Raw genomic sequence first — 26,902 nt, 5'->3', positions numbered from 1 at the left:
ATATTGTTCAATTACATGGTTAAATTACCCACTTGTATCAAGTTTCAAGCACCACTGAAACATGTCTAGTCATCATGTCTGCACATATGAGAATATTTTAGGAAAATTGAAAAAACATACAGAGAAGTATGTACATATGCACTGATTTAAAATATCTCACCAGGAAAATCCCATGGAGATTAAATATTTTATTTTCAAGGTCAGAAAAAGGGAGCGAATGACAGCAGCTTATAGCCACATTATTATGGCAAATTAAGATGTAAAATATATGTTAAAACCATTACACACTGAGTTAAGGTTTTGAGACTACATTGCTTTAAACCTTGAAAAATATGTGTAAGTTGTAGGAAATGGGCATGATGTCCACATGACTCAGATACTTCAGGGCTGATGCAAAGACCATCAATGGCAAACGGTAATGGCAGGTTTTTAATGGACTGTCATGTGACTAGGAATATGTTTTCTTTCTCTTTTACTTGTTTTGTCATCGTCAGACTGCCTTCAACTAAGGCAAAGAGCTTCTTACTAGTGGTCACTATTATTTAAGAGTCATCAGCTGTAGTTTTATTTGATTCATCACGGTTCTTTCCTCTTTCTGAAGCAAAAAAGACCCTGCAATGCTATAGAGCAGGCTTTTGGACTTGTCACTCTTTAAAAAAATTAGCCAGTGCCACCCATGTATGTTCAATATTCCTTTGGTATTGTGTACTCAGTAAGCAGGCTTTTTAAAGAATTTGGTTGGGTGTATCCTTGTCCATGGTTTGTTCATTCCTTATTTGGTCCAAATTCTCAAGGGAACAGTGAGAGTTACTGTTCAAAGAATGACTGATGACAGAGTAGGGGTAGCTGAAAACAGTAAGAAAATACTAATTTGGGGTTGAAATGAGAGCTGTGAAATACTTGTTATGATACTTCTGCTGTTTCCAGCAATCATTCTCCTACTTTAGCGTTTTGTTCTGTCAGAGGATTGCTCTTGTACTGAGAAATCTCTGCCAGTTTGAGTTAACTTTCTTTCCTTCATTCTTTCTCATATACTGATAGTGGGATGCCTTTAGAGTCCTTGCCATGAAAAGTGGTTAGCCATATAAAGACTCCTTAAATCAGTTACTCACTTTTCTGTATCAAAAGAAGATATACTACTAAAACTGTATCCCTGAAAGTGTGCCCATGTACTAGAATACTTGATGCGTTTTAGTATTAATGTGTAGGCAAGGCCAGAAAGTCCTTTGGAACTAATATGTTCTTTTAAAATAGGCCCTCACTACTTATGTTGAGGAATAATGATTCTTTACACCTGCAGAGGTGCTGGCCTATGTTACTTTCTATCTTTCTTGTTGTGAATTTATCTCTTTAGAGACTTGCTATAACCCTTTGTGTAAGTTTTTAAATTAAGTTATACAGTTCCCAGAGGCCACACTACCTGCTCCTGACAGATGCCTTTAGCTGAGTTTAGTCTGCGGCTATTCAGACCTGCCTCAGCTTCTGCAGACCTTTCCTTCCCTGGGATCCTTCTACTATTTTTCCTCTTACTTTTTTGTGCTTGATCCAGTTGCATCAAACAGAACTTTTATTTTTAGTAATTCTTTTGAATCTTATATTTGTTTTATAGCCACATGGGTCCTGGGAATATGGAATTTCAGTGCTGAACTTGGGTGAGAATTTTCCTGTTCATGAAACACAAGCCCACAGCACATTGTTTAAAGCAATGGGGTTTTTTTTGGTTTGCAGGTCCTTAAACACTTCTCCATGGAAGTAAATACTTCTGTATGACAAATTTAAGCTCCTAGCACTTGCTTTGCTTTCCTTAGTTACAATCGGATCTATATCCTTCAGAATTAGACCACGGATCCACAGTGGTTAAAATATACTGCTTTACCTTCATTAAGTAAGAGTCACTCTTCAGCCTCTGTTCACCCAGGAGTGCTGTGGCTGTGAACACCTAGCTGTTCTGACAGCTGAGGCAGCACTAACTTTCTCAGTGAATTGTGCAATAACTTGAGATATTTAATCCTAAACAGAAATCTTATTTTTAAAACTACAGAGAGGAAAAAAGCTCTGTGTAACATGAAAGTAGAATGGCCTTTAAGGAGATTACATTTAAAATGTGTTTTGTGGCAAACGGAATTGCATCCAGTGTTCACATGCTTGAGCTGTGTGCTGTTCAGTGTGCACTAGACACACCATAGGTGAGCTGAGTCTGATTGCTCCCAGCTAATAAACTCTGACTTTTAAGTTGAGCTGCGAAGGGTTATCACATGACCCTGATCATGCACAACAGTGCTGCGCTTCCATACACCGTGCAATTACTGGGATGCAAAAATGAAGCATGAAATGAAATGTATATTCAGTTTTGGCATGCACAGCAGTTTATTGGACTCCTAAAAAGTCAGACTTTTAGCTGATTATTTTTTTTCTTCTTTCTGAAGCAGTAAAAAAATCTATTTTCAGGACATTTATAATCAGAAAATGAAATTTAATGAGAATTAACACATTCAGTGAGAAGTCATTCATTTCAGAAAAATGTTATCCTACAGGAGTTAAACAGAGGACAGGGTTTAGTTTCCTAAACTAGCAGCACGTTAAGTTTTGTTTTCTTTTACTTACGTGTTTTGTTAAGCCCGTACTGCACCAAAGGCTATCAGGATGCTGATAAATTGGACTGAGAGGTGTGCTTGCCTTAATTGCAAGTACTCATTTTAAAAGCAGTTATATATTTTAGAGGATAATGATAATCTCATTAGTTACAATTTCATGACTCTAGGGGACAGGGAAATTGTGGAAAAGCTTTCGCTGGAGATTTTGTGGTTACTTTCTAGGCTGGGACAGGCCAGCACATGCTGACGTCCCGCTTTGGAGTTTGAGTTCTCTGAGTGAAGGTTTAGCATGAACACAGGACAGATTGAACTACATTAGTGGGGGTTGCCTTTTCCCCATTTTAAAGGAAAATGGGTTATGGAGAAGTTGAATTTGTTGGTTCTCAACAGATAAATATTTATAGCGGATTTTCTCATGAGGATAGCTTATTAGGGGAGCAAAATAGGACAAATGAAAGTTTTCCCCCTTAGAGATGAAACCCAGTCTATCTGGGAACCTTCCCAGTTGATTCGAATTATTGCCTTTGGGACATGAGCTTTTTAATAGCCTGAAGATGGGAGCTAGCCAGCCAGGTCAGCAGCATGAAGGCTCATGCCCTAGTAAAGGGAAATTACTTCCTGTTATGACTTCCTTTCATCTGCATATTTCCCATTCTGCTATGGCAATCTAGTTAAGCCCAAAGCCTGGCTACATGTCTCACTATATGCTGCCAAATTCATCTGAGGGAGGAGGGGTGGGAGGCAGGCAGAAGAAAGCATAAAGAGTAAGAGGTTTGCTGGCTGGTATTTACAATGAGAGACAAAAAGGAGAAAAGCTGCTGTGTGCGCATTGGGGAGCTCTGGAGGCCTACCCTTACTGGGGATCTGAAGTCGAGGCTGACCTTGGTAATGTATATTGTCAAAGCGTGTAGCCCAGCGGTCTGTGAAAGAGGAAAAGCCACCAGTTCTTCTCTACTGCGCAAACGTTACGTGCCAATCCAAGAGCACTGTCTGGTCTCCTTTGCCTCAACCAGTTCATTTTCCTGGCACTGTGAGTTAAAAGGCAAATTGCTATTTAAATCTTTACTCTTTACTTCAGATTATGAAAGGGGTCAGCAGCTGAGCAATGACTTGCAGGCAGGTATGCTATACTATATGCTCAAATATACTTCTCAGATTTCAAAACAGCAACAATGTTCTTTGCTGGAATTTTGATACTTTAAAAAAAAAAAATTCTTTAAAATAAACTCTGTTTAGAATGTCCATAATTCCACTTTTCACTTGAATATTATATAAAAATCAGGTAAAGCTTAGAACACTTAAGGACTGTTATGACCATTGCGGAGGAATGAACTAATGAGAAGCTGAAGAAAATAATTTCTGAGAATTTGATTGGAATAGATGGGGTTGTGAAGGTACACTGGGGTGGGAGCATGAGGACAAAGTACCCTTCCACAGCCCTGTTATGCACACAGAAGACTATGCAAGAGCAGACTCAGTCCTCCGGCCGTAGTCCAACAAATTGGGTGTGTGGATGCTCCCTTTGCCTCTCTTACATTGGCTGTGCCATAAACAGGGCTGTGCAGGTCTCTTATGTGCCGCAGTAAAAGTCTACTGTTTCCAGAGTTGCTGAGTTTGACTTCAGTAGGAGCTGCAGATGACCGCTGTCTCTAAGAATAGAAAATCAAAACTATATGTAATTCTGAAAGCAAAGCTTCCTGCCCTGGCCAGTTCAGCAGAAGTCTGCAGTGTTGATACAGGGCCAGGTTCTCAGCTGGTATAAATGAGCATGGCTCGACTTGAAGTCAATGGGATTCTGTTAGTTTTCACCAGCAATGGATCTGGCCAAGCAAGCACCCCCGCCCCTCTCTCTGCCTGTATGTCTGGCACAAGGCAACTCTGCTTTTAGTACATCCCTGATCTAAATGACTCTTTTTATGTCAAGGTTCCTAATTCAGATAAAAGACAAATGTTGGTAAAGTTTTTGCTTTAAAATTAATTAATTTACCTTGCTGTTCACAAAAGGGCATTTGCTGACAGTTTTTCTGGCTTCCCTTGTTAACTGCTCATATCTTTTAATCTTCTAGCAGGTTATTTATGAAATGTTCCATTTGTTGCTAGTTTTATATAAATGCATCTATATAAAAACTATATATATAATAGTGTGCATATGTATTTATTTTTTCAATTGCTAAAAATCAATTCGCAGAGCAAACTCTAGGCCTTGTACAGAACTTTTGATGCCTTCATTAACTATTTTTAATACATGCTGCTGAGGTTTGAATTGTGACTTTGTTATGAGGTGAGTAATTCTCATGCTTGAGAGGGGTTCACAGTACTGCAATCTGCTGAATCGATTAAAAAAAAAAAGCTTGAAATAAAGCTAGTTAATGATAGATTAATATCAATTGAGAAAGGAAATTGTCCTATCTTGTATTTAAAGAAAATATATTTCCCTTGGAAGACCCAGGAGTGCTCCATAATCGTTATTACTTGCAAAGAAGGGAGGAAATCTTAAAAGGAGCAGTCTCTCCTCCGTAACATAATTCTAATAACTTTTGACCAGGCACAGCACACTGCAGAGTTCATATCATCAGAAAGCAAACAAACCAACCTGATCAGCCTATCAGTCTAATCAGGCAGTGACGGGTGTAAAGCATGAGAGGGTAGGATTTGTCTTGTGTAACTTAAGCTGTGCCTAGCTCAAGTTCAAGGATCCCTCTGTAACCAGTAGAGGAAGTGTGGTGTCTCCAGTGAGCAACTCACTGTGTCCAGTGTTGTCACCCCAGCAGTGGTGGGGCAGGTCATCCTCTGGGGAGACCCGTGTCTCTTTCTGTTGGTTATAGAGCCATCCCAGATAAATCTCCTGAGTAGATACCCGACTTTTAGAATGCTGAACTTCAGTGAAGTAAATCCCCCACCAAGTGACTTAAGCACACGAGTTTTGGGGACTTCTAATGCTGTTTAAGAAACCTTGTCATTTAGGTACTACTTAAAGTATTCTATACCCAGTCTCAATATCAGGGTATTTAGAAATACTGTATTGAAATTATTTTAGGTACTGTGATGTGACCGTCAAATGAAAAGACATTACTTGTTAGGTATCTGACTTGAAAATTGAATTGATAATGTTTAAGTATGGAGATAGCCTTTAGATACATCACAAAAGGAATGGAATGCCTCCTAACAATGAAAATAGAGAAATGAGCACCTTAATGGACACATTAGAAGTGCCTATCACTTACATGGTTGTAAACTTTGTGGTTTCAGGTTAGTTTAATAGTCTTATAAGGCTTCCGTAAGAATATTCTTTAGCAGCTGTGTTGTTTCAGAACATTCATCTTAAGTGCGGTATCACACCTCACTGAGAAAAGTGCGAATGTCTGATCAGCTGTTTTGTAGCTAAAAAAAGCATTTATAAGGAATAAAAGTGCATGTTCTGATAAAAGTTCATACCACTGAACTCCTTGGCTTAATGCAAGTTCTGTCCTAGTGTAAAAAAAAGTTCACTATAGAGAACAGCATCAAATGCCTATTACATTGTTCTTTGTTTCTTTGCCAACTGTGGATTTAAAATTGGAATAATTCAAAAAGCAGTGGGACATTATGACTCACTCCGTACCTCCTGGGCTTTTGACATTATCGTAAAGCCACATACACTTGAGTGCAAGGTTTAGTTAGTGGATTTCAATAACACAGCTAGCAGACTTTATTGAAACCACGGAGTACCTGATTAACTGTAAACAATGATTTATTTCTTCTGAACAGTCAGGGTATTATAGCTCCAGTTACAGGTGTGTTGTGCTGAGTGACAACACAAGTGATTTTTTATTTTTTTTTTTTGAGGTTAAATTTATTCCTTCAGTGACAATCAGGGACATGTTCTAACAGTAACATCTAGTTTTATGAGACTATTCTTTTCAATATTTGTGGAATTAGTGTAACTTTTCTTTTAATTTGTTTTTCACACACCTTTGAGTTCCCTCTGAAAACTCCCAGTGGAAAGCTTGAGGAATGGGTATTATATAGAAGAGAGAGATTAAATAAGAGGAGTTTTGGCCACAAGATGTCCAATACAATTAATCTAGGAGGTCTGCATCTTCATTTAAAAACTGCAGAAAGCAGAGTCCAACAGTGCATCTTCCACGGAAGATCAGCGGGTTTTATGTTGCCTTGTGTGTATAGGCTGAAAAAGGAAATATATTTTCCAATAAAATCTTCCAGGCTGGAAATATAGAACAGTTTGCTTGAAACCAAATATATATTGCTTAGTCTCCACAGGAAAGTAAAGATGTATTAAGTCATATGTCAGCTGAGTTGAATTATTGATGTTGAATTAAACATGTTGAACTCAGAGATTCATCAACTTTATAGTATTATTTGTTAGAAAAGTACCCCCTTCTATCTATTTGGACTGACTTTTTATTATCTCTCTTGTTTATTATCTCTTTTATTTGAGTCAGTGGTTGCTGACCTAACTAATAGCTTTCATCTTTGTACTGCAAGCTGTTTCCATGTGTGCAGGTGCTGTGGAATTTATTGTCTTTACAATGAAAAATCAAGATCTAGTCAATATGTTTGTAGATATTTAAATGAAAATATTCTTAAGGTAGAATTAAGGTGTAAGATTTAGGACATTCTGATTTTAATGTAAGATACATTTAAGAGTCAGGAAATTCCAACTGAAGGTTAAGAGTAAATGTTTGAAAATCCAAAAATCTAAATTTCACCAAATCGGAAAACACATAATTAGAATTCCAGAATCAGCTGTGAATTGCTTTTATATATCTGTACCTGGTAGAAGAAATCCAGTTAACTGTGCAGATGTAAATTATGCTTAACCTAAAAGATTAATTGGTTTTAGTTTTGTCCAGGCAGGGGCAAAATTGAAATCTCCTTACGCTGCTGAGAAACCTTGAGTCAGTGTTGATCCCACCAGATGAGTTAGGGTTGGTACCCCTCCCATCCCTGACACGGACACAGTTATACCGGTGAGAAAGAGCTTGAACTGATATGGATTGATCGTCCTACTTTTGCCTGTGGTAAGGCACAGCAAGCCTATATCCTCCTCTCTTTCATTCAGCTGGTTAGCTGAAAAAGCAAACCAGCAAACAACCCACCACCACTGTACTCCCAAACTCACACCGTGTAGTTGTGAAGTAGGCACTGCACTATTGCCCTCGTAATGCCAAGTGAAGTTATTGCATGACTCTTAAAAAGTACGTGCCTTTGTCAGGGAGAAGCTGGATTGGAAGCTGATTCATGATAAAAATGTTGTAGCAACTGAACTTCACTGCAGAAACATCTTCTGCTCAGATATCTCTCAGCCAGATTCTTTTTCTTTTTCTCCATGATGCCTCAGTGGCTATTTCTGTTTCGGAGCATGTCATTATAGTAATAGCTTACATTCTGATATCTCAACAATCTGCAGTAAGTCACATTGATGTGATGATGGATTTGCTAGCAAGTGCCCTTCCCTTTCTGAGAAAGCAGAAGGCATGTTCCTAAGGCTTCCTCACTGTTCATAGGATCAGTCCACATTGCTACAACAGATTTTTGCCTTTTTTTTTTTTTTTTTTTTTTTTTTTTAATAGTGCTTGGCACTGTCTTTCCCTCTGCTTTCACACTTTCCGCTTTAACTACTGTGTAGCAGATATGAAGCCATGGCTGCATTGCAACCTCAACATGTGCATGGACAAAGATGCCACATGGCCAGTGTAGGGGAGCAGGAGAGAAGGGTGGTGTCTGCCCAGTCCCACTTCTCCACTAGTGAGCTTCAGATGGTATCACCAGCACATAGGAACAGGAAACCCACACTTCCATCTGTCTTCCAGCACAGCCGTGTCCTTCTCCCGATGCTCTCATCAGCTGTAGCAGAAAGAGTGCAGAGCCAAGAGCTTGTCAAGAGGGAAGTGATTTCTGAGTTCTTTACTGAGAGACAGACTTGCACAATTAGGAGTAAATTCTCTGTTAGTTTAGATGAAGATTTGACCAGTGTTTTTCTGCTTCCAAGATGCTGGGAAGTGGCCTATGAAGTTTGCTCATCTCTTATTTCAGGGAGTCTTTTTCCTTGGTAAAGTCTCTGGGAAGGTCCTTTACTTTTCATATAATAAGATGTGGTGCTAATGACTTGAATGATACACATTCTAACAGCAGTGAAATGCAAGAAGCCAAAACTACCTTAACAAATACAGTTCATTTAACTAAAAGAGGCAGACTGAGCAGCAGGTGGAAGGGTTAAACAAAAGGAAAAAAGATTATAAAAGTTTGCGGCTTTGGCTTCACTACAAATGGCTCTCTTGCAGACTTTATAGCATTAGTGTTGCTTCTCATAAACCTTGAAACCATTCATCCATTTAGAAAGATTAAATTGGTTAGTCATCCAGAACATAAAATATACACATCCATTTTGTCTATTACCCTAAACCATCTGAAGTATAATAAATGCAGTTGATGTCATTAAACCAAAGCATTGAGTATTAATGATGGCCTCAGTTGCAGTATTTACAGTTTGCCAGCTCTTGTGTTTCTGATAGTATATTCATCTGTTGTTGCTCAGGGACAGTAAGAGCAGAGTCTTTGAGCTGGAAAACACAACTATAATATATGATGTGAGGCGATCAGAGAAAACATCTTGGTATTAAAGCAAGGAAAACCCCAGAAATGTTACAGTTTTTGTTATTCTTAGAAGGTCAAAGTTAAGAGATACAAACTTCACTTACAATATCTTACTTATAATGGTCTGTTAAATAGTTTGCAAAGACAGGTTTGTTTGGTTTTCTAGTTACAGATGAAGCTATTGCTATTTAAAGTTCTGTTCTGTCACTTAAGCTAGACAAAAAATGGCCAAACTCTTCTGACACAAGAATTCGTAGAGGCACTTGGACAGGAATCAGGTTCATGATTAAAAATACAATAAAAATTTAGATTTGATTTAGCAGCATTTTTCTTGATTAATGTTAGGATTTCAGAAGTAGTATTCTTTCCCAGAATTAAGCAAATTTGCAGTGGTTGCTTCAGAATACAAAGAAATTTAATTCCTACTGCTTTGAAATATGTAAGACATAAATGCAGGGATTTCCAGTGTGCTGGAAAAAACATTTCCATGTTTTTTAATTACTACATAGAGTGCCTTTAATCAGAGCATCCATCTTGACAGCATTAAAACTGGGAAGCAAATCCTATCCGAGTTTCCAGTTCCATGCTGGGAATGCCAGCTCATTCCTATAGGAAACAGGAATCGGTCACGTATTGGCTATCATTCAAAGCAAAGCAGATTGCCAGCTATTCTTAAGCATATGCTTGAGGACCAGCAACTTCTGTGGATTGTAATGAGCTACTCAAAATGAAATACGCACCCATGAATTTTACTGACTGAAGTCTATTCACAATAAGCACAAAAGCACTCCCCCGCCTTCACTCCCCATATTTGCAACCTCAGCCAGAGACTGTTCAGGAAGATGAGAGTACTTCCAGTGAGTCTGGCAGATTCTGCATCAGACACAGTACTTAGGCTTAGTTTGTTTGGTTTTTTTTCAGAAACATTTCTGGTAGCAAAAAAGTAACACACACACACACACACCCCCCCCGCCCAATATTTGTCTTTTACTGTAAATACAAATCACAAAACTACCAGGAGTGAGAGAGGTGATCTGAAAGAGGCTGAACCTCATAAATTGTTTGTGTGGGAAAGTCTGTCTTTCCTTTTCTCTAACTGATGGCATGCCAAGTTTGTTTTACAGTATTTACAGTAAGATTTGTTTGTTTTGATACCCTTTGTATGGTGTTACGGAAAAGGCAAAAGAATATCTCCAGGAAGTTTATAGTTTCTGATGAGACAAAGTTTAGGCTTTAATTTTCTTTCTAGTCCTATACAGTTTTCTAGAAGTGTAATATATAAAGGGATATGAGATTGCAATTGGATAAGTTATTACTGAGCTGTCATTTAGTTTCTCTGTATGAATTTGGTGCGTAAGCAAGACCTCAGACCAGCAGGCTAAGAAAGTGAAATTGTTAGTTCATTCTGAGAGCAGATACAGGATGGACAGGAACAACACTGGTTTCTCCTTTCTGTGTCTCATCTCTGACCTTGGCACATCACTGCAGGAGCAGGAAGATACTGCAGTCTCTGCCCGTTTAGTTGAGGTCCAGACAGATGACAAGGAGAACAAATTTATCCATGATGGAGCAGTCCCTGGTGTGACTGTATAGGCAGCACATTGTTTGAGCAAGGGCTAAGATGCCTGCGAGCTCCAACACACAGCTCTGGAGACAATGTACTCTGTTACGAAGAGAAGCCTCAGGTCTCCCTCTGCAGACAGTCCTGCAGGCCGAACACCCCTGCATTACAAAAAAGACACCACAACACCTGCAGTCCTCAATACTTGAACATTGACACCACTGATGATCTGGCTGTTAAATTTTGGGAATTCCCATTAACAAACTGGATACCCTTGCGCTAATGGGTAAATTGTCAGCCACAGTGTGAGGGCCCAGGTTTTGATCCTCAGCTACGGGGAAACTCCTGATTTTAAGTGAGAGGTGGTCTATTAAATCATGAGATGCTAGAGAGGGAATGACTATTGCCCATCTCTTCCAACACAAGAACTAGAGGGTATCAGGTGTTATCGGGTCTACCAGACACCTTCCAAGTAACTGGAAGAGAAAACTGGTGGCAGTTGCTAATCACACAGCAACCTGCTGGAGGCGGAAAAAGTTTCTTAGGTGCCTGTTTTGATCTCATTTCCGTACTCAGTCGCCGCTTAGGCAGAAGGAGGTGTTTACTTGATTTACAACACGTTTAACTGGAGCATCCCTACCCTGAGTCTGCAGAGCAGGTCGTCAGTTGGTATTGAAAATCCTTCTGGGGAGGCAGGTGCTGCTCTTTTAAGCTTGTTGCCCTGAAAGGGAAATAGAGGTGTTTGGTTTTAATGCCAAAGCCTTGATTGTTTGAACCAAACTTCTGAACACATTGTAGGGTCTTGAGTTATGGTAGGAGTTGAGAAATAAGAGACTAATGGTATATTTTATGTGCTATGACAAATAGGACAGAATTGTCTTATCTCTCCCTAACCTTTGCTGTGGAATACTGGGTAGACGCAAAGTCTTTTGTCTGTGTGGTGGAAACATTCATTAGTAAGTGCCATGTTTGACTGTCTAGGGATGAAGCATGATTGCCAAATGTTAGAAGCTGTTCCTATAGAGCTGGGAAGGGATTTTCATAAGAGCAGACTGTCTCGCTGACCCCCTTTCATCCTTGCTAATGGAGCAGCCATCCCCTCCTCCCTGGCAATTCCCTTAGCAGGATGATATACCCAGGTTGTATATGATAGCCGTATAGATACAGCCTCCCCTTTGCAAATGTTGGGGTGATGTATATACTATCAAGCAGGGAAGAATATTTTAGTGTTGTTAAGTCTCTTTAAGGAAAGTTAATACCAGGAGATGCTGGCACAACTAGTCACTGTTTAGTTTACATCTGGCAGAAGCAGGCAGCCTCTCAACTCCTATGTTTGGGCAAGTGTATTCATCATATTTAGCTTTTATACAATATTCTTTTCATCTTCTCTGCACTCCACAATTGTTAATTAATCCCACAGTACCCAGGGATTACTAGTAACACTTTACAAGGGAAAGCGGAAACAAGCAAGAAGAGGTCAAATGACTGGGCCAAGGTCATGGAAGAAATTTTGTCTAAAGAACATTAGGTTCTGCAAGAGTAAAGTGTTGTTAACTGGTCTGTCCTTGGATGTCAGCCTCTGTTTTTGGAGGGAGGGGGTGTTTCTGGGGGGCAGTTTTGATACTGTCTAGTGTATTTAAAGCTCCCCTTTCATTTGGTCTGGTCCCTTTAGCACTTTTTTTTTTGCTGAGGCAAATGGAAGAGAGGGGAGTTTTTGTCTTCAGAGCATGACAGGGAACTTCCAAGAAGGGAGAATGTCTCATGTTCTCGAACTTTTATACACCATCTTTTCATTTTGCAATTTCAAATGGGGGCACCTGACTAATGAAATGAATTGGTTATTTTTTCAAAGTCATTCCAAAGATCCAGATACCCAGTTCACTTTAAAATAAAAGACTTGCTTGTCTGGCATCCATAGGCCTTTTAGAAAGGTCTGCACTCTTCATAGCAATCCAGTAACTTATCTGACAGTAAATACTGCAAGTATAGAGTATGCTTACAGTGCTTTCTTCTTCCTAGGACTTGAAAGATGACAGGAGCGATGAAGAGGAGGAAGATTCTGTTACAGATAATGAAGAGGAGCCTGCAAAGAATGGCAACAAGAATGGCTGTGGGTCAAGCAAACATCTCCTAAACAGCAGTCACCACTAGCCCCCTCCTGCCTCACCTCCTGCAGGGATTTCCGCTCTGTTTTTAACCCAACCTACAGGATAGAATTTAAGTCAAAAGGCTATGAGAGACTGTGATTGATTTATTGTTGGCTACTGGACCTGGAAAAAAGCCCAGTTTAGAGGGGAGAGGGGAAAATTGCATAACATGACAAAATGTGTTAATGACCCACTTTCTGAATCATTGCTAAGTGTTTGGAAAGATGTTTGGATGCACTGACTGACTGTGTTCAACAAGGTCAAAGCTCAAGAGCATCAGATCATTTAGTGTCCCATTGATTCTAACATTGTTTTTCAATCTGATATAAGATATATTTCACCAAGCAGTTTAATTCACAGATGTTTTGTGGTAGGTAGAATGTGAACTCTTTCAGGAACCAAAATTACTCAGTGTGGGAAAAATTTGACAGTGGTGTAGAGTGACTAGCATTTTAGTCTTTACTTTTCAGTTTAAAACCTCATCGAAATAGCTATTTTTTGTGAGTTAGATTTCATTTCCTGGAGGCCAGTGGAAGCTAACATGGAAGAATTCAAATTACTTGCCTGTGAAGAGCTGGCTTTGCTGCAGAAATACAGTCTTTCTCCAAAATATGCTGTATGATAGATAGCTCAAATATTGTGTTCTAAGGTTTTACCTGTCAAGGAAGTCACTGTAAAAACTCAGCCCCGATTCTCCACTGAGCTCCAGGTTTCACAGATGTCTTTCATCTCAGTCATTTTGGCCCAGTGTTAAAACAGAAGGTACAGTGGGGAGGGAAGATAGTGAATGAAAATTGGGTCTTCTCACAGGTTCTGTTGCAATTCTTATTTGTCTTCGAAACTGCTGAACGGTTCCTGCTCCTGACACATCTACAGCCCAGAAGATTAAAAATAAATCTCATCCATTCCCTTCTTGTGAGCTTGTCTCACACAGCAGCATTGGATGACTATCTTCTCAGGAGTGAGTCTGCTAATTTCTGGTTTGTGGTTCCTGTGTGTTCACTGGATGTGTCTGGGCACTGGGGGAGCACGGGGCTAGCAAGGAGTGTCACATTGTCAGCATGGTGTATTCACTGGATATCAGGACCTGTATTTCCATCTCTGCTCTTTTTGAAAATTGGGAATCACATCGGCTAGAGCCAAACTTGGGTGTATGTATGTGACTTAGGCCACATAACATTGTTCATGCTGTGAGAAGTGGAGGAACAGTTAATGTTTTATCAGCTCCTCTTACCAAAAGTGCCCCTATCCTAAGTTTGCACTTTTGTTCTAACACTACTGCAGAGTGCAGCAGCACTTTTAGTCCCAGGGCTTTCCAAGGAGAGCCTGGGCCTTTTAAACAGGGTGGTACCAGTCTCATTTCCAGATGCATTAGCTCACAAGGTCGTAAATAATTTGTGTCACAAGTTTCAGAGGTGAGGCTCTCCATGTGGTTCTACAGTAGCTGAGATCATCTGGTGAACTAAATCCAGTAGCTTGATAGAGACCAGGGGGACCGCTGCTAAAACAGCCTCAGTGTAGACCTTTTGGTTCGGAAGGGCTCTTTTCCCCTTAAGGCTGCTCAGGCAGGAGCTTGGTGACCTACGGGAAGCACTATGTAACTGGCTTGTTTTCTCAAGGTTTCCATGGCAAAGGGGGATGTAATTCAGTGACTGAAGCATTTGAAAGAATGGGAAATGTTTGGGATCTCAGATATGAAGAAAGAAGTGTTTTCTGTGCAGTTACAAGAAACTGTATGAGTAATTTGTTACAGAGGCTGGTAGTATGAAAATTTCTATATATGGTCTGTTGAACTAGGCTGAATTTAGTTTTTTACTTATATTTTGGACCATGTAATATCCCAAATGTTTACGTTTTACCACGAAGAGAATTACTCTAAGAAAGGAGTATGGCCTACAGCTTCTGAGAAGGATGGGAAACATACAGTGGCAGGATAGGACTCCTGAACCTGTGGTTGTAGTTCAGTAGTGCTGCTCGAGCTGAGCAGGCAGCATTCCCTCAGTAGTTGTTGTATAGCAGTGTGCTTCCTTACGTAGCTGTGGAGAATGCCTTAAATACTTCAGTGTGGATTTATTGGAAGTGTCAGTACTTATTACATCACCTGAAGCAACTGGTGAGTTTGGTAGAGTCACCATTGCCTATCAGAGCCTGTTTATTGCCTACATGAAAAGAACTGGCCTTTCCTACCAAACTGTAGAAACCCAACATCTTGGAGGCTTTACGCTCTCTTTCAGAGCAATGGAGATAACAATGCTTTCTTCAAGACATAACAGGGGTTTGGGAGATGGCCAGGGTATTATCATTTAATTTTGGTGCCAGAAATCTTTCCTGCTATGACTAGGAAAGGAATTCAGGAAAGGAAACACGAAGAATGGTGTTGTCACAGGAGTGAGCCTCTGAACAGCTACTGAGTTTTAAACTGGAATTTATAGTCTTGTTGAGGCCAAATCTTGCCCTTCCTACTCAGACAAGTCTCCCACTGAAGTCAAAACTGGAGTTTTGCCTGGGAAAAATTTTGGATTGCATTTATCCAATCTAATTACAAGACCTGTTGTTTCAAATCGATGTGAAACTAGAGTCTTAAAGGAAGAGTAAAAGGTAGATAAATACATTCAAACATAAAACGTTGAGGCAAATTTTGGGCAAGTAGAGAAGAATATGGAAGAGAATAACATCCTGAAGGTGAAGATTAAGTCTAAGCACAGTAAACAACCAAATATCCGCATCACATTGCAGTTAGGGGTATGGAAGGAAGGCAGGCCATGGAAGGCCCTTCCAGGGGGTTACTGTCATGGCCTGCCAAAGTAATGAGACCTAAAAATTCTGAACATAAACTACTAGGTACTGGGGATAAATATCCACAGCACAGAAAGAAGTGGGAACAGATTGTCACAGTGGGACTGGACTCATGTTCTGTGTTAGCATTGGATTTGTCATTCCTGAAGTTACATGTGTTTGATTTTCCACTTTTTACTGATAGAAACTCAGAAACAAGAAGCTGAGGCCATGGGGAACACAATTTGTGCTAAAGAAATTAATGTCATGGTGCTTCAAGATTTTCAGTCTATTCAATGCCCCTAACTTTTTTTAACCTTATTGTGAAAAGAGTCTCAAAATGCAAGTGCAGAACAATTGTAGGTGATGTATATGAGCACAGATGATAGACCCTAATACATTGCTTTTATCATTTCACAAAATGGGTCCTGGTTTAATGATTTGACACTCTGTGTCTGGCTTTGCTATGTCATTTTGAACATGCCAAAATAGTTATGATAGAATTATAGACTGAAAATGAAATCTTAGTCCGTTAGACTCAGGGAAACTCTTCTGTTCCATTTAATTTCTCTGAATTTTGTTCAGGTATCCCTGTCCATGTATATGCTGCCTCTGTTCTTGTTTACTACATAGACTGGGGATTTTGATTTACAGATTTCCTTTACTCCACAGAACTAAATTTGTCAATTTGTATTATTCAATATAATTATCTTTTTTTGTTCTTAATGCCACTGAATTTGTCTGGTCGGTTATGCTACACACTATAAATAAATATTTTTTAAAAACAGGTATCTATGTAAGGATTCCCTTGTTTTCCCTGTCTTGCAGTGTCCTCCTCTCTGCTTTCCACTCCCTCTCAGCTTTCCAATGAGGGCCCCTTCAGGAGCTAATTCCTTACTCTTCCAAGTTTTTCCCTTGCCTGGAAAAGGCTGGATGACCCACACCCTTCTTAAGAGGTAACAGTGGTCGCTGTAAATCAACTTGTTTTTTCCTGGACAATTCATGAATGGAGAGGAAGCAAAATTAATGGATGCATCATCCATCGTCTGTGTTATTCAAGATTTATGCTTTGACTAAAGTACTTGAAAATGGTCCTATGTACACTAGGAACTACTCACTCTAGAATGCCAACGCATTTTTGTATCTTTACTCAGTTGTTTTTTGTTCTGCGTATTAGGGCTGCTTATGAAGTTACATGTGTTTGATGAATGTTAGAATAATATGCAAATACAGAGAGAATTCTGTTTTTTCCCAGGAGTGCTTATGTTTATACACAGACCGAGATGCTACTGTCCAGTTAGATTACCATGGGTTTACTACTTAAATGGCTCAGCATAAGCACCCTTGAGACAACTCAGACATGGATCTTAAGCTGGCAAAAGCAGGAAAGCCCTGCTGAAAACAAGGGAGCTGTGCTGATTTGTATCAGCTGAAAGGCTGTTCCATGTTTCTTATTCTTTCCATTTCTGCCTTCCTAGTCAGGAAGATCACAGAGGTTCTGACTTACTAGCTCTTCCCATGGGCAAACAAACATAAGGGAAGGTGTTTCAGCCCAAATAATGAACTGAAGCAGAATACTTTGGTTTTATTATCTGAATTCATCTTTTTAAGCTTATGAGTAAGAATAAAGTAGATGGAAAAGAAATCGAACAGGGATATGTGAGTTTTGGCTACAGACAACTTGCAAACTGTGAAGAATAAAAAAAAAAACCCAACTTGCTGATTTAGAAAGAAAAACACCATCTCCACAGGCACTTCCCCCAGCTGTGGGTTTGAAGAACAACAGCGGGCAGAAATGAAAGTCCATGCTGAGAACAAGGACATAGTCCAGTTGTGAAAACGCCTGAGAGCTGGTTTGATGGCTCTTAGCTGCCCCAGAGCTGGGGAGCCTTTCTGTACAGAGCAGCAAATGAGCCAGGAATGTACGTCTGAGCTGATTTCATTGTCATGTTCAAAATCACTGAAAATGTCTGTCCCCATTTCCCAGCCAGTTTTATGGGCTCCCTCAGGCTCTGCCTGTGCCATATGGAGCCAGGGTTTTGTTTCTTGCCTATATGCCCAAGGTGTGGACCTTGAAGAGGATTAAAACCTCTGACTTGTGGAAGGTCACACAGGACATCTGTATTCCCACTAAGAATGGGATTTCTGCTTATGACATTTATGAAATCTACTTGATGCCCATGCTTTAGAGACAGAGAGTAACCAATGTGTGTCAGACAGCAAGGTGGCACTCTGAGTGACCAGCGTCATAGAGAGGTAGCTGACCCTTCCTGAGCAGAGCTTCATGAATCAGAAGAAAAGTCAGCAGAGGGCTTGGCCAACTAATCATACAGGTTTTTTCTTAGACACAGGTGTGAAAGACTCATTAAAAGGCTATTTTCTCAGCTCTTTAGTGGGGAGTGTTTTCTCTTACTCTGTCCCCATATTTCAGCATGATGCTGCTTGGTTTATAGAAGTTGCCAAACAAGGTCAGAGCAGTTCTCGCTCACTCCTGAGAGCAGCCAGCACCAAAAGCTTGAGAGGTGGATACCAAACCAGCAGCCCAGGGTAACCCCTCTCCCACTCTGGTATGAGGTAGAGGTAGGTTTGTGCTCTGAAACACGTTTTGGGGGAGGAAGGGTGTTACTGTGAACGGTTGCAGCTCTAGATTGTCTTACTACTCCTGTACAACAACGTGTTTGCACGTTCTGCGAAGGTAGCATGCTTGCCTACTGAAGTGTAAGCTACTTGGTATGTCACACATGAGAGGTGAAACTTAATAAAGTACTGGGGCATAATGGGGGAGAGGGGAAATCAGTAGCCAGAAAACTAGGACTCCTGCAGGACAAAAAATAGTTTCACTTTCTGTCCTGTCACCCGTGTGCGTTAAGATCTTAAACAGCAGAAAGGAGGTAAAGCCCTGACGTTGATCCCTTGTCAAACAATGGGATTCCCAATCAAGGAAATGGAGGTGATCAAAGCACTCTACCTGACTACAGAGAACTTCAAGTAGGGCTCTGAGAGTTTATTTACCTGAAGTACCCTCTGTGGGATTACTTGAAGTTTCTAGCTTAGTAGAAGACAAGGCTGAAAGCACAGGTCTAAGCTTCAACGTACGACTCTGCAAATACAAAGTCATAACAATCCATGTAGGATAATGTTGATGTTCCGATAGTCTGAAGATTTATGAAAATATCTTCTATTTATTCAGCTGGAAAGAGCCCTGTTCTTCTGGAGTTTTGTTACCCCATAAAGCATTCAGAGGAGACCCCATAATCGTTTCAAAGTCAGAAACATTAAGTGGAATAACAAGTATAAACCCTATCCACAGTGACTTTGAAGTGCAAGAAGCATGTCCATGCAGCCATAGAATATTACTCTGCTTTGAGCTAGGACAGGAAGAAACAGCTCCCAGGCAGTTGTTTCAGGTGGTAAAAAATCCATATTTTTCCTACCACAAAAGAAGCTCGTCTAAAAAAAGCTAGAGTTGAGCAGTGAAATAGATGATTAAATTCCCAGTGAAATTCACAGGAGTTTTTCCCATGATGCTGATGAGAACTGGATCCAGACCTCAAGTGACCAGACAAAATAAGGGCATCATAGCACTGCATTGTCCAGCTATCAGGAGCAAGACATAGCCCCAATGTTTCCTCCTCCTATAGCCCAGGGCAAAATCGTCCCCAGAAAATGAGATCCTGGGTCTGCAGGACACTCACCTGAACACAGCTCTGCCTTTGCATCTGCCCAAACTGGGCATGTATCTCTTGGAAGATGTCCCCAGGAAAGCAGTCCCTTCCTTTTCAAGCCAGAAACTTCACTTTCAGCAAGCAGTCTGCCTCCTGTCTCCTGTGCTGTTCAAAATCCCAGCAAAGACTGGGTTGCTGATGCTAAAGCCTGCGTTCCAAGGCCAAATTTACCAGGAAGAGGCAAACGATAAGCTGTGGTTATCACAGCCACCTTAGCACATGTGTATGACAGTGCTGCTGAGTCAGAGGAGAAAAGGGAGCAGAGAAACTGGAGCAAAATGGTTGGGGCAACACAGCAACAGTTTAAACACAGAACTGACATCACCAAGAATCGCAAAGCAAAGCAGTAACAAGGCTAGGAAGAAAAAAAGCCCCAAGAGAAGAAGGAGGAGGAAAAAGACAGTAGTTCCGTAATACTGCAGATCAGCCCTTTCCAAGCAGCAGAAGCTAGCTTTGCCTGGACTCCGAGATGAACACTGTAGCCGGGACAACTCCTTTTCCCTGAGCACCAGCGGTTTCAGATTGAGCCCAGACAATGAGTTCCCAAGACAGGAGCAAAGGCAGCAGGATCTGGGAAACACTCCTTTAGAAAGTTCCCAGAATGTGATTGAAGGGACAGGGAGGAACTCAGCTGGGGCTGGGCCAGGGTAGCCACAAGTGGAGGCCAGCAGACCTGCAGTGGTAGCAATGATCCCATGGTTCACCTCCAGTTCCTGGGCAAGCCTGACTCCCCCTTGAATCTCAATGTTGGTTTTGTGCTTTTCCTAGCTGACTGAGACTCCCCAAGAATCCTAGAAGAGCTCCTAGAAGATTTGCATGTTTGCTTCCTTCAACAAAGAGCAGACGAAAGCTGCTAAAAGGCCTTTCTAGTGTTACCACGTATGGGTAAGTTTCTTGGTTATGTCATGGGCTGCATACAATGCAGGAGAAGTCCTAGTATTTCAGGAGAAGAATCTGTGGGAAGCAGGTGCTAAATCTTATCAGGTTGTGCTAAATTTTATCAGGCTATGCAAATCCTACCTAGTTCCTTTGCTATTTTAAAGGAGGAATTATTCAGCAACCAAAGAATGTTTCATACATTTCCCTATTGCAAGGGACAGTGAGGTCCACTAGCACTTCTATGTTTGGAGCTTTTTTTTTCCCCTTCAAATCCTCTGGATCCTGCAAGGATAGCACTTGAGCAGAGAACAGGACGCTGTAGCAATAGCCCCTTTTGCCAGAAGTGAGGACTGTCCTATAACTCATACTATACTGCAGGGCATGCACAGCATCTATTGAACTTGGAAATTGCCCCCCATATCCACTTTTATGCTGCAGTTTCCCTTCCTGCACCCAGTTGTGATTCTGCTCTGACACTAAATCCAAGCAAGAGGGAAGCTGGGATGCTTACCCCTTCCCCTGCCCTGGCACACATGGTTGACATGAGGGAAATCATAAGCTAGCCCTGCCATGTCTTTACGCTGTGGATTGCAAATACGGGCAATGATCTCTTGTAGGCAATGATTTTTTGTTTTAACGTTTAGGGACTTATCCAAAGCAAACATCAGAGCTTAGCCACAGCTTGAGGTTAGTCCAGCATCCTGACAGACGCAGGGTCCCAGCAGCTCCACAAGGCAGTGGAGCTGCCAGCCCGCAGCTGGTCATCCTCATTCTGGGCCATGGAAGGGCCACGCTCCTTTCACTGAATGTAGTGAGAGGAAGACAAATTCCTGCTCTGTAACACACTGTTGAGAACAGAGAAACCTCTAAGTTTCTCCATTTTACACATCAGAGAGGATTTTACTGCCTGCTGAGGGAATGGATGCTCCTCTGTCCTATTGCATGACAGAACCACAGGTTCCAGCGTAAAACTCACAGCAAATAGTGCTTTTGGTCTCCAGGCCAAAGCAGCCGGCATGGGGCAAGGAGAAAATGTCTCACACACGGGAAGTAAATGTGTCTCGGGCCTTCTCCCCGGTTCTGGCTGACAGCTCCCTTCTGGAAGCCCAGAGCAGCAGTGCTGGTCTGTACGTGCTGCATGCAGCGATGAGAAAGCTCGAGTACCTATGGCATTAAAAACGCGCGTATTGGTTACCTGGTTATTGCTGCAAGGGCCCACGAGGTGGCAATAGCAAGACACTGCTCCCTGCTCGGACACCAGTGCGATATGGCGGTTTTGTCCATCTATTTTGCCCTTTAAAACAAAGAGATTCTATTGAAGATTGGAGTGTAAAACTGTTTCTTGCAACTAGTAATTTCCACTTGGTTGGTCCCTAACTGTGAAACAAGTGTCTGGTACATCGCCAGTAAAAAAGCACTACAAATATTACTGAGAGCGAGTGTTTGGGTACCAGTCCAGAGGACTGGTGTGTCGGTATCCCAAGAGCTGGCATCTACCTGGGTGTCACCAGTAACCCTCTTCCAGGAGGCGCAGTGCTCTCCTGCTGACTCTCCTGGTACCCAGAGCTGTACCTCTTGTATCTGGGGTAAGGGCTGGAGAAGAAAGAATGTTAAAAGCTTCTCTGAGTCTGCTTTACTGCTTGTACTTTTTTGTATTGTCTATTTAAACCAGGTATTTGTCAAGCCACAGAGTGTGCAGCTGCTAGTGAGTGAAGTCCCATTCTCACCTAGATCTTTAATGTCTGTAATGCAAATAAGGATGATAAAACTCTCAGAATAATGAAGGTTACACTGCCATTCCACCTTAGGGGACAGTTGCTCCACCCCAAGCATATGAGGTGCTCTGTGTTTTGCACCGTTGCCAACAATAAAGCAAAGCTCTGAGTGTAGAAGGGTTTCAGCCAGGCTCAGTGTGTGCACATGCAAGGGAGGGAGCAGTGGGACATCACCTCCCAAACAGAAAAGGAGATGGAAACTGAGGAGCAGTTGCATCCCAAGCCCCTTAAATCCAACAGGGGCTGAGCATTATGGCCAGAGCAATCCAAGGATTTGGGAATGCCAAGAAGTGGGTTTGTATAAGAAAAAAACCACCTGTGAGCATGCACTGGGAGGGCACCTTCCCCCACATACTAACCCTAGCTGTGTTCAGCCTGGTGCTGTTACCTAGGAAGGATGGGAGCTCCCTGAGGAAAGCCGGTCCGCAGAACATGGCCCATTACTATACCACTGAGTAGGTTGACCAGAGACAGGGAGAACACCTGCATTCGTGGGCTGAGGGCTATGAACAGCCCACCTTGCATCACCTGGCAACATCCCCCCACCAATAACTTTTACAAGGGCAGAAGGATGAATTAATTGGGTGTTCTCTGTGTGCTGGAAAAGATGAGGTACGAGGCATGCTGCTCAGTGAATGGGGGCTACATCGCCTTGACAGGTATGATGTGTAGAGGCACAGGCTGAGCTTTGGGTTTGGTGCTCCAAGAACATTGTCCTAAACCACCCCAAAACCACCACAGCGCACTGGCAGGAAGCACCACTGAAAAGTGCTCGCTATAAAAAGCTGTTCCCAAACTTCCTTAATGCAAATGAGTAGGGGTCACTGCAGGCCCAGGTTGAAGCCCTCATTAAAGAATGTTAAATGCTGGACAAACTGGGCCTTTTATAAATGCAGACCAGAGAGACAAACAACTAAGACCAAAATCTAGCAGTTCTAGCAGTTCTCCCCCAAGGACATCTCAGGGTCTCGGGGGTTGGGGAGCACAGTGCATACCTCCTCCTTTATTGCTGCTGTGGCTGGTTCCTGCCAGGAGGAAGTTTTGGACTTGGGCTCCATAAAAACGGTGCTGAGGAACCCAGTAGCTCCACAGCTGTGCTAAACCCTGGCTGAAAAGGCCCACTGAGCCAAGCAAACAGCCTGTGTGCTCCCACACTCCCGTCGAGTGTCAGCAGGAAAAAGGGATCTGTTGGTCTAAACAAGCTTCTTTAATCCCATTCGGCACAACCCTTATGGTCAGGCTGCACTCAGCCATGATTTTGTAGAGACCTGGGAACTGATTTGCTTTGATGGTGGGATGAAGTGTTTCTTTGAGCTCTCTCCATGCACGGCTGTGGATGAACAGGAGGTGCTCGGAAGCTGTAGGCTGTGGGTGGCAGCCTCCATGGTTCCCATCTGATCCCAGCTCTTCTCTAGGTTCCTCTTTCAGAGCCAGGAGGCAGCTGGATTTAACTTGACTGTCCCAGCAAAGCCTGAAGCTTTGAGGTTGCCCGTCCAGATCTCGCTGTGCGTGGAGTTTGCCATGGGCTGGTACCCAGCTGTTGGGGTGGTTTCCTCCATTACAGCTCACAGACGGTGCTGGTGAAACTCTTTACTGCCAGCAGGTTAACTGAAACGCATCTCCTCTCATTCCTTGTGTGTGTCCAGCCCAGAAAGTCTGAAGCAGGCAGTTATGAGTCCTAGAGTCATGCTAATATTTTGCTTTTATGAACAAATACTTGCAACCACGCCAAAGTCTATTGCCAGCTCTGTTGGGAGAGAGGATCTAGCATCAGAGGAGGATCCCGATTCTGTTCTTGGTTCACTGTATGACCTTGCAAATAATGACAATATTGGCCCCAAATAGACTGGGATGAGGTATTGGTAGCTGTTGTTGATTAAAGAGCAGGATGTGTTTCAGACTCCAGAAGGGTTGCTCCCTCCAGACCTTGCACTGGCCCTCCATCTGGCCGGTTCTTACCTAGTGACTCCGAGCAGACTTTGCTGACGTGGGCAGTCGGGTTTCCTTGCTGGCTGTGGAGGAAAAGGCAGCCCTTGCTGTTGCTTAGAAGAGTGTAACTTGCACAGACTCTATCAAAGTGCATGACATTACAGAAGAGGCTGTACGATGGTCACAGCACACCCTGCCCACCCTGCTCCTTTGTCTCCTGAGAATAAAGATGCTTTTGGTGCTTGAGGTCAGCTCAAGAGCCCAAAATGCGGGGCTGTTTCCCCAGGTAGGTGCTCCAAGTGACCCTTGGCTAGACAACTAACATAGATATGCAACATCAGTTGACCAAACATCCCAGTTTGCATCTCCAGACTGTGGAGCTCATACTAAAGGCTGTGGGACAGCATGTGCTGGAGGCTGAGTGGCCACAGCTCCCTTCCTGCTGGGGCTGTTTGTCCTCCTGGGACAGCACTGGGGAACTGGCTGACTCTGTTGGGGGTGATGGGAGGGAGTGCGAAGACTGAGTAGTTCGGAGAGCGGGAACTGCAGAGCAGCCAAGTCTGGGGAGAAGGCTAGCAAAACTGTACTGTTAATTTTTAAAAGCTCCAGGCAGTCAGAGGGTTTGGGCTGTGAACTCTGTACTGCTTCTGAAAGCAGCATTACAGTAATGCTTCTGCACAGCTCCAAAACGGGAGCAACCAGGAAAATGTGCACAAACTTGAGTAAAGGATTGGTCCTGTGGGGAAAAGTAACTCTGAATGCTATTGCATTGTTGGTCCTATCACTGCTTATGGATAAAAGGTTGAGGTTTTTGATTGATAAATTTGTGTAAAAGGTAGTTCAAATGGTTTGACAAAGCTTTGAGGGCAGCTTGGGAACAGCTTGAATATGAGACAAAAGAAGGGTTAGACAACAATTACCTGAGCACATGGGCTTGGGGCTGTTTCACTTCCACAAGAGAAAATGGATGTTTACAGACCCCGGCTGGGGAGGCTGGGGGGGCCAGTGGGGCTTGGCCTTGTCGGGACACAGTCCTTCCTCAGCTCTGTGCCACCATCCAGTGGTGCTTTTGCTTGGAGGACAGCCCTTTCCACTTCGGTGCAACCCCCCTGCCCCCGCTCAGTCACGGCCCTGCAGCTCTGGTGGGCAGCAAGGAGGGGCACCCCAGCCCTGCAGTGCCTCTTTGTGGCCCCCCCCCTCTCTGGGATGGGAAAGTGCCTTGCTGGCTGGAGATGTGCAGGCCCCTGTGCTGTGACCCACCTTGCAGCCCCCACCACAGCGCTTGATGAGGGCCCCTGACCCCCAGCAATCCCTGCTCGTGGGGATATTGAGTTTTCTGTTTGCTTTGCAAGTGTAATTGGCCAAGACGCTGTGAAGGGAGGAGAGTGTGCTCAAGGGAGAGGTGTTAAAGAAATAGGAAAACATTATTAAGAGTGTTTTAAGTCAGCAGCTTCCCTTATTAGTACTTTCATGATGGAAAGAAGCCACTTCAGGTCTGTGCAGTTGCACTGGGCCACCACATCCAGGCCCCTGTAGACATCCACGCAGACAGCTGTACTGTCTTATGCAACCCCTCAGCGTCACCTCTCTCTCTCTTCCAAGCCATGCACCACCTTCTTGGCTTACAAATCTCTTCCTCTGGCTTCTTGTGCCCTGTTGCAAGGAATATGCAGAGGAGGAGCCTTATATGATATATTTGGTTTGGGGAGGTTATCCTTGTCCAAGGCAGGTGTTGGATACAAAGAGAGATGTCTGAGAAAGAGAAGGGGAACACCAGATATGGGATCTGACCAGCTGAAGGACAGTGCCAGGGAAAGAGGGAGATGGTGCCTGCATGAAGGGCTCTGCTGTTGTAAACAGCAAGCATTCAGAACATCTGCCTCCACACCAAAAAAGAAATCAACAGCATCATTTTTTTGAGAAAGGACTATTTTAAACAATCCTGTAGTTGGGAACTTCTTCATTTGCTCCTGGGCAATCGGTCTCTAGGCTTTGCGCAGCTTGCAATTCCCAGCCTGTCATGGGGTCAAACGGAGTGATGGAGTTAAATGAGAAATCAGTCTCATAATTGCAGAAGCCAAGGCCCAGAAAGGAAAACCCAAACAAACCATAAAACAGAACAAAAGATAGTGCCAGCTATTCCCAGGTTTCTGATAACATCAAAGGTGGCAACATTGGACTTCATAAAAAGCCTCACTGAACTTTAGGGTCAGCCTCAAACAACTACAGTTCTTTCCTTTGTCCATTTTGTTCCTGCATGCCTGGGGAGTGACGTGTGACTGATTATTATTGCCTCGGTGATGACTATCTATGTGCAACTCTCAGATACCAAACAGACCCGGGACTAGCCTTGTCTGTGTTTAAAAATCACAGCATGGTCTGGATGGAGGTGGTGGTACATTTAATGTTTCTGATCTCTCTACACCATAGTGCTGCCTGCACTGGACAGAGCGGATTCTCCTGGCACCCTGCAGCTGTGTTGTTCAATGGGGAGCATGTTCTTTTATATTCCTGGCTTTTCTCACCCACAGCAGCATGCGTGCGATGTCATCTTCTGTTCTGACAGTGTTGCAGCCTGATCTCCCCAAACACCTGCGCCAAGGCAGCAAGATACCCTGGGAAATTTTGTACAGACAGTAGTGGCACCAGTGTGGAATTGTAGCCAGACCTCCACTCTCATGGGGGCAGGTGTGAAGTGACCTGGAATTTCAGGACTCCATTCCTCGGCCCCTGTCCCACAGGAGTGTTTTTCTTCTCTTTCCTCTGTATTCCATGGAAATAGGATGTTTTTCCCCATTGCAGCTGGGTGAAGCTGTGAGGCCTCTGGAGATAGGCAAAGGGAAGTGTTTGGAGGGAAGATCTCCAGGGAAAGCCTCATGCAGTGCACTTGCTGTTTGTGAGACACATGCAACTCAACCAA

The 26,902-nt window shown here is 42.7% G+C and overlaps 1 protein-coding gene across 5 annotated transcripts in view; it reads left to right on the top strand.

The window, feature by feature from the left end:
• Window positions 1-16,457, top strand: part of CERS3 (ceramide synthase 3) — a 51,843-nt gene extending 35,386 nt beyond the window's left edge. For all 5 annotated transcript variants that reach the window (XM_049811707.1, XM_049811706.1, XM_049811704.1 and 2 more), the window contains one exon: window positions 12,772-16,457. In XM_049811707.1, the coding sequence (XP_049667664.1) occupies window positions 12,772-12,903 (132 nt within the window). In that variant the 3' untranslated portion in view covers window positions 12,904-16,457. The remainder of the gene's footprint in view (window positions 1-12,771) is intronic.
• The last annotated feature ends 10,445 nt before the right edge of the window (window positions 16,458-26,902 follow it).

The sequence above is a fragment of the Accipiter gentilis genome, chromosome 10, assembly GCF_929443795.1.
Source record: "Accipiter gentilis chromosome 10, bAccGen1.1, whole genome shotgun sequence".
NCBI classification, from domain to species: domain Eukaryota; kingdom Metazoa; phylum Chordata; class Aves; order Accipitriformes; family Accipitridae; genus Astur; species Astur gentilis.
The sequence above is the reverse complement of the archived record's forward strand: the minus strand, read 5'-3'. Positions and strand labels throughout refer to the sequence as shown.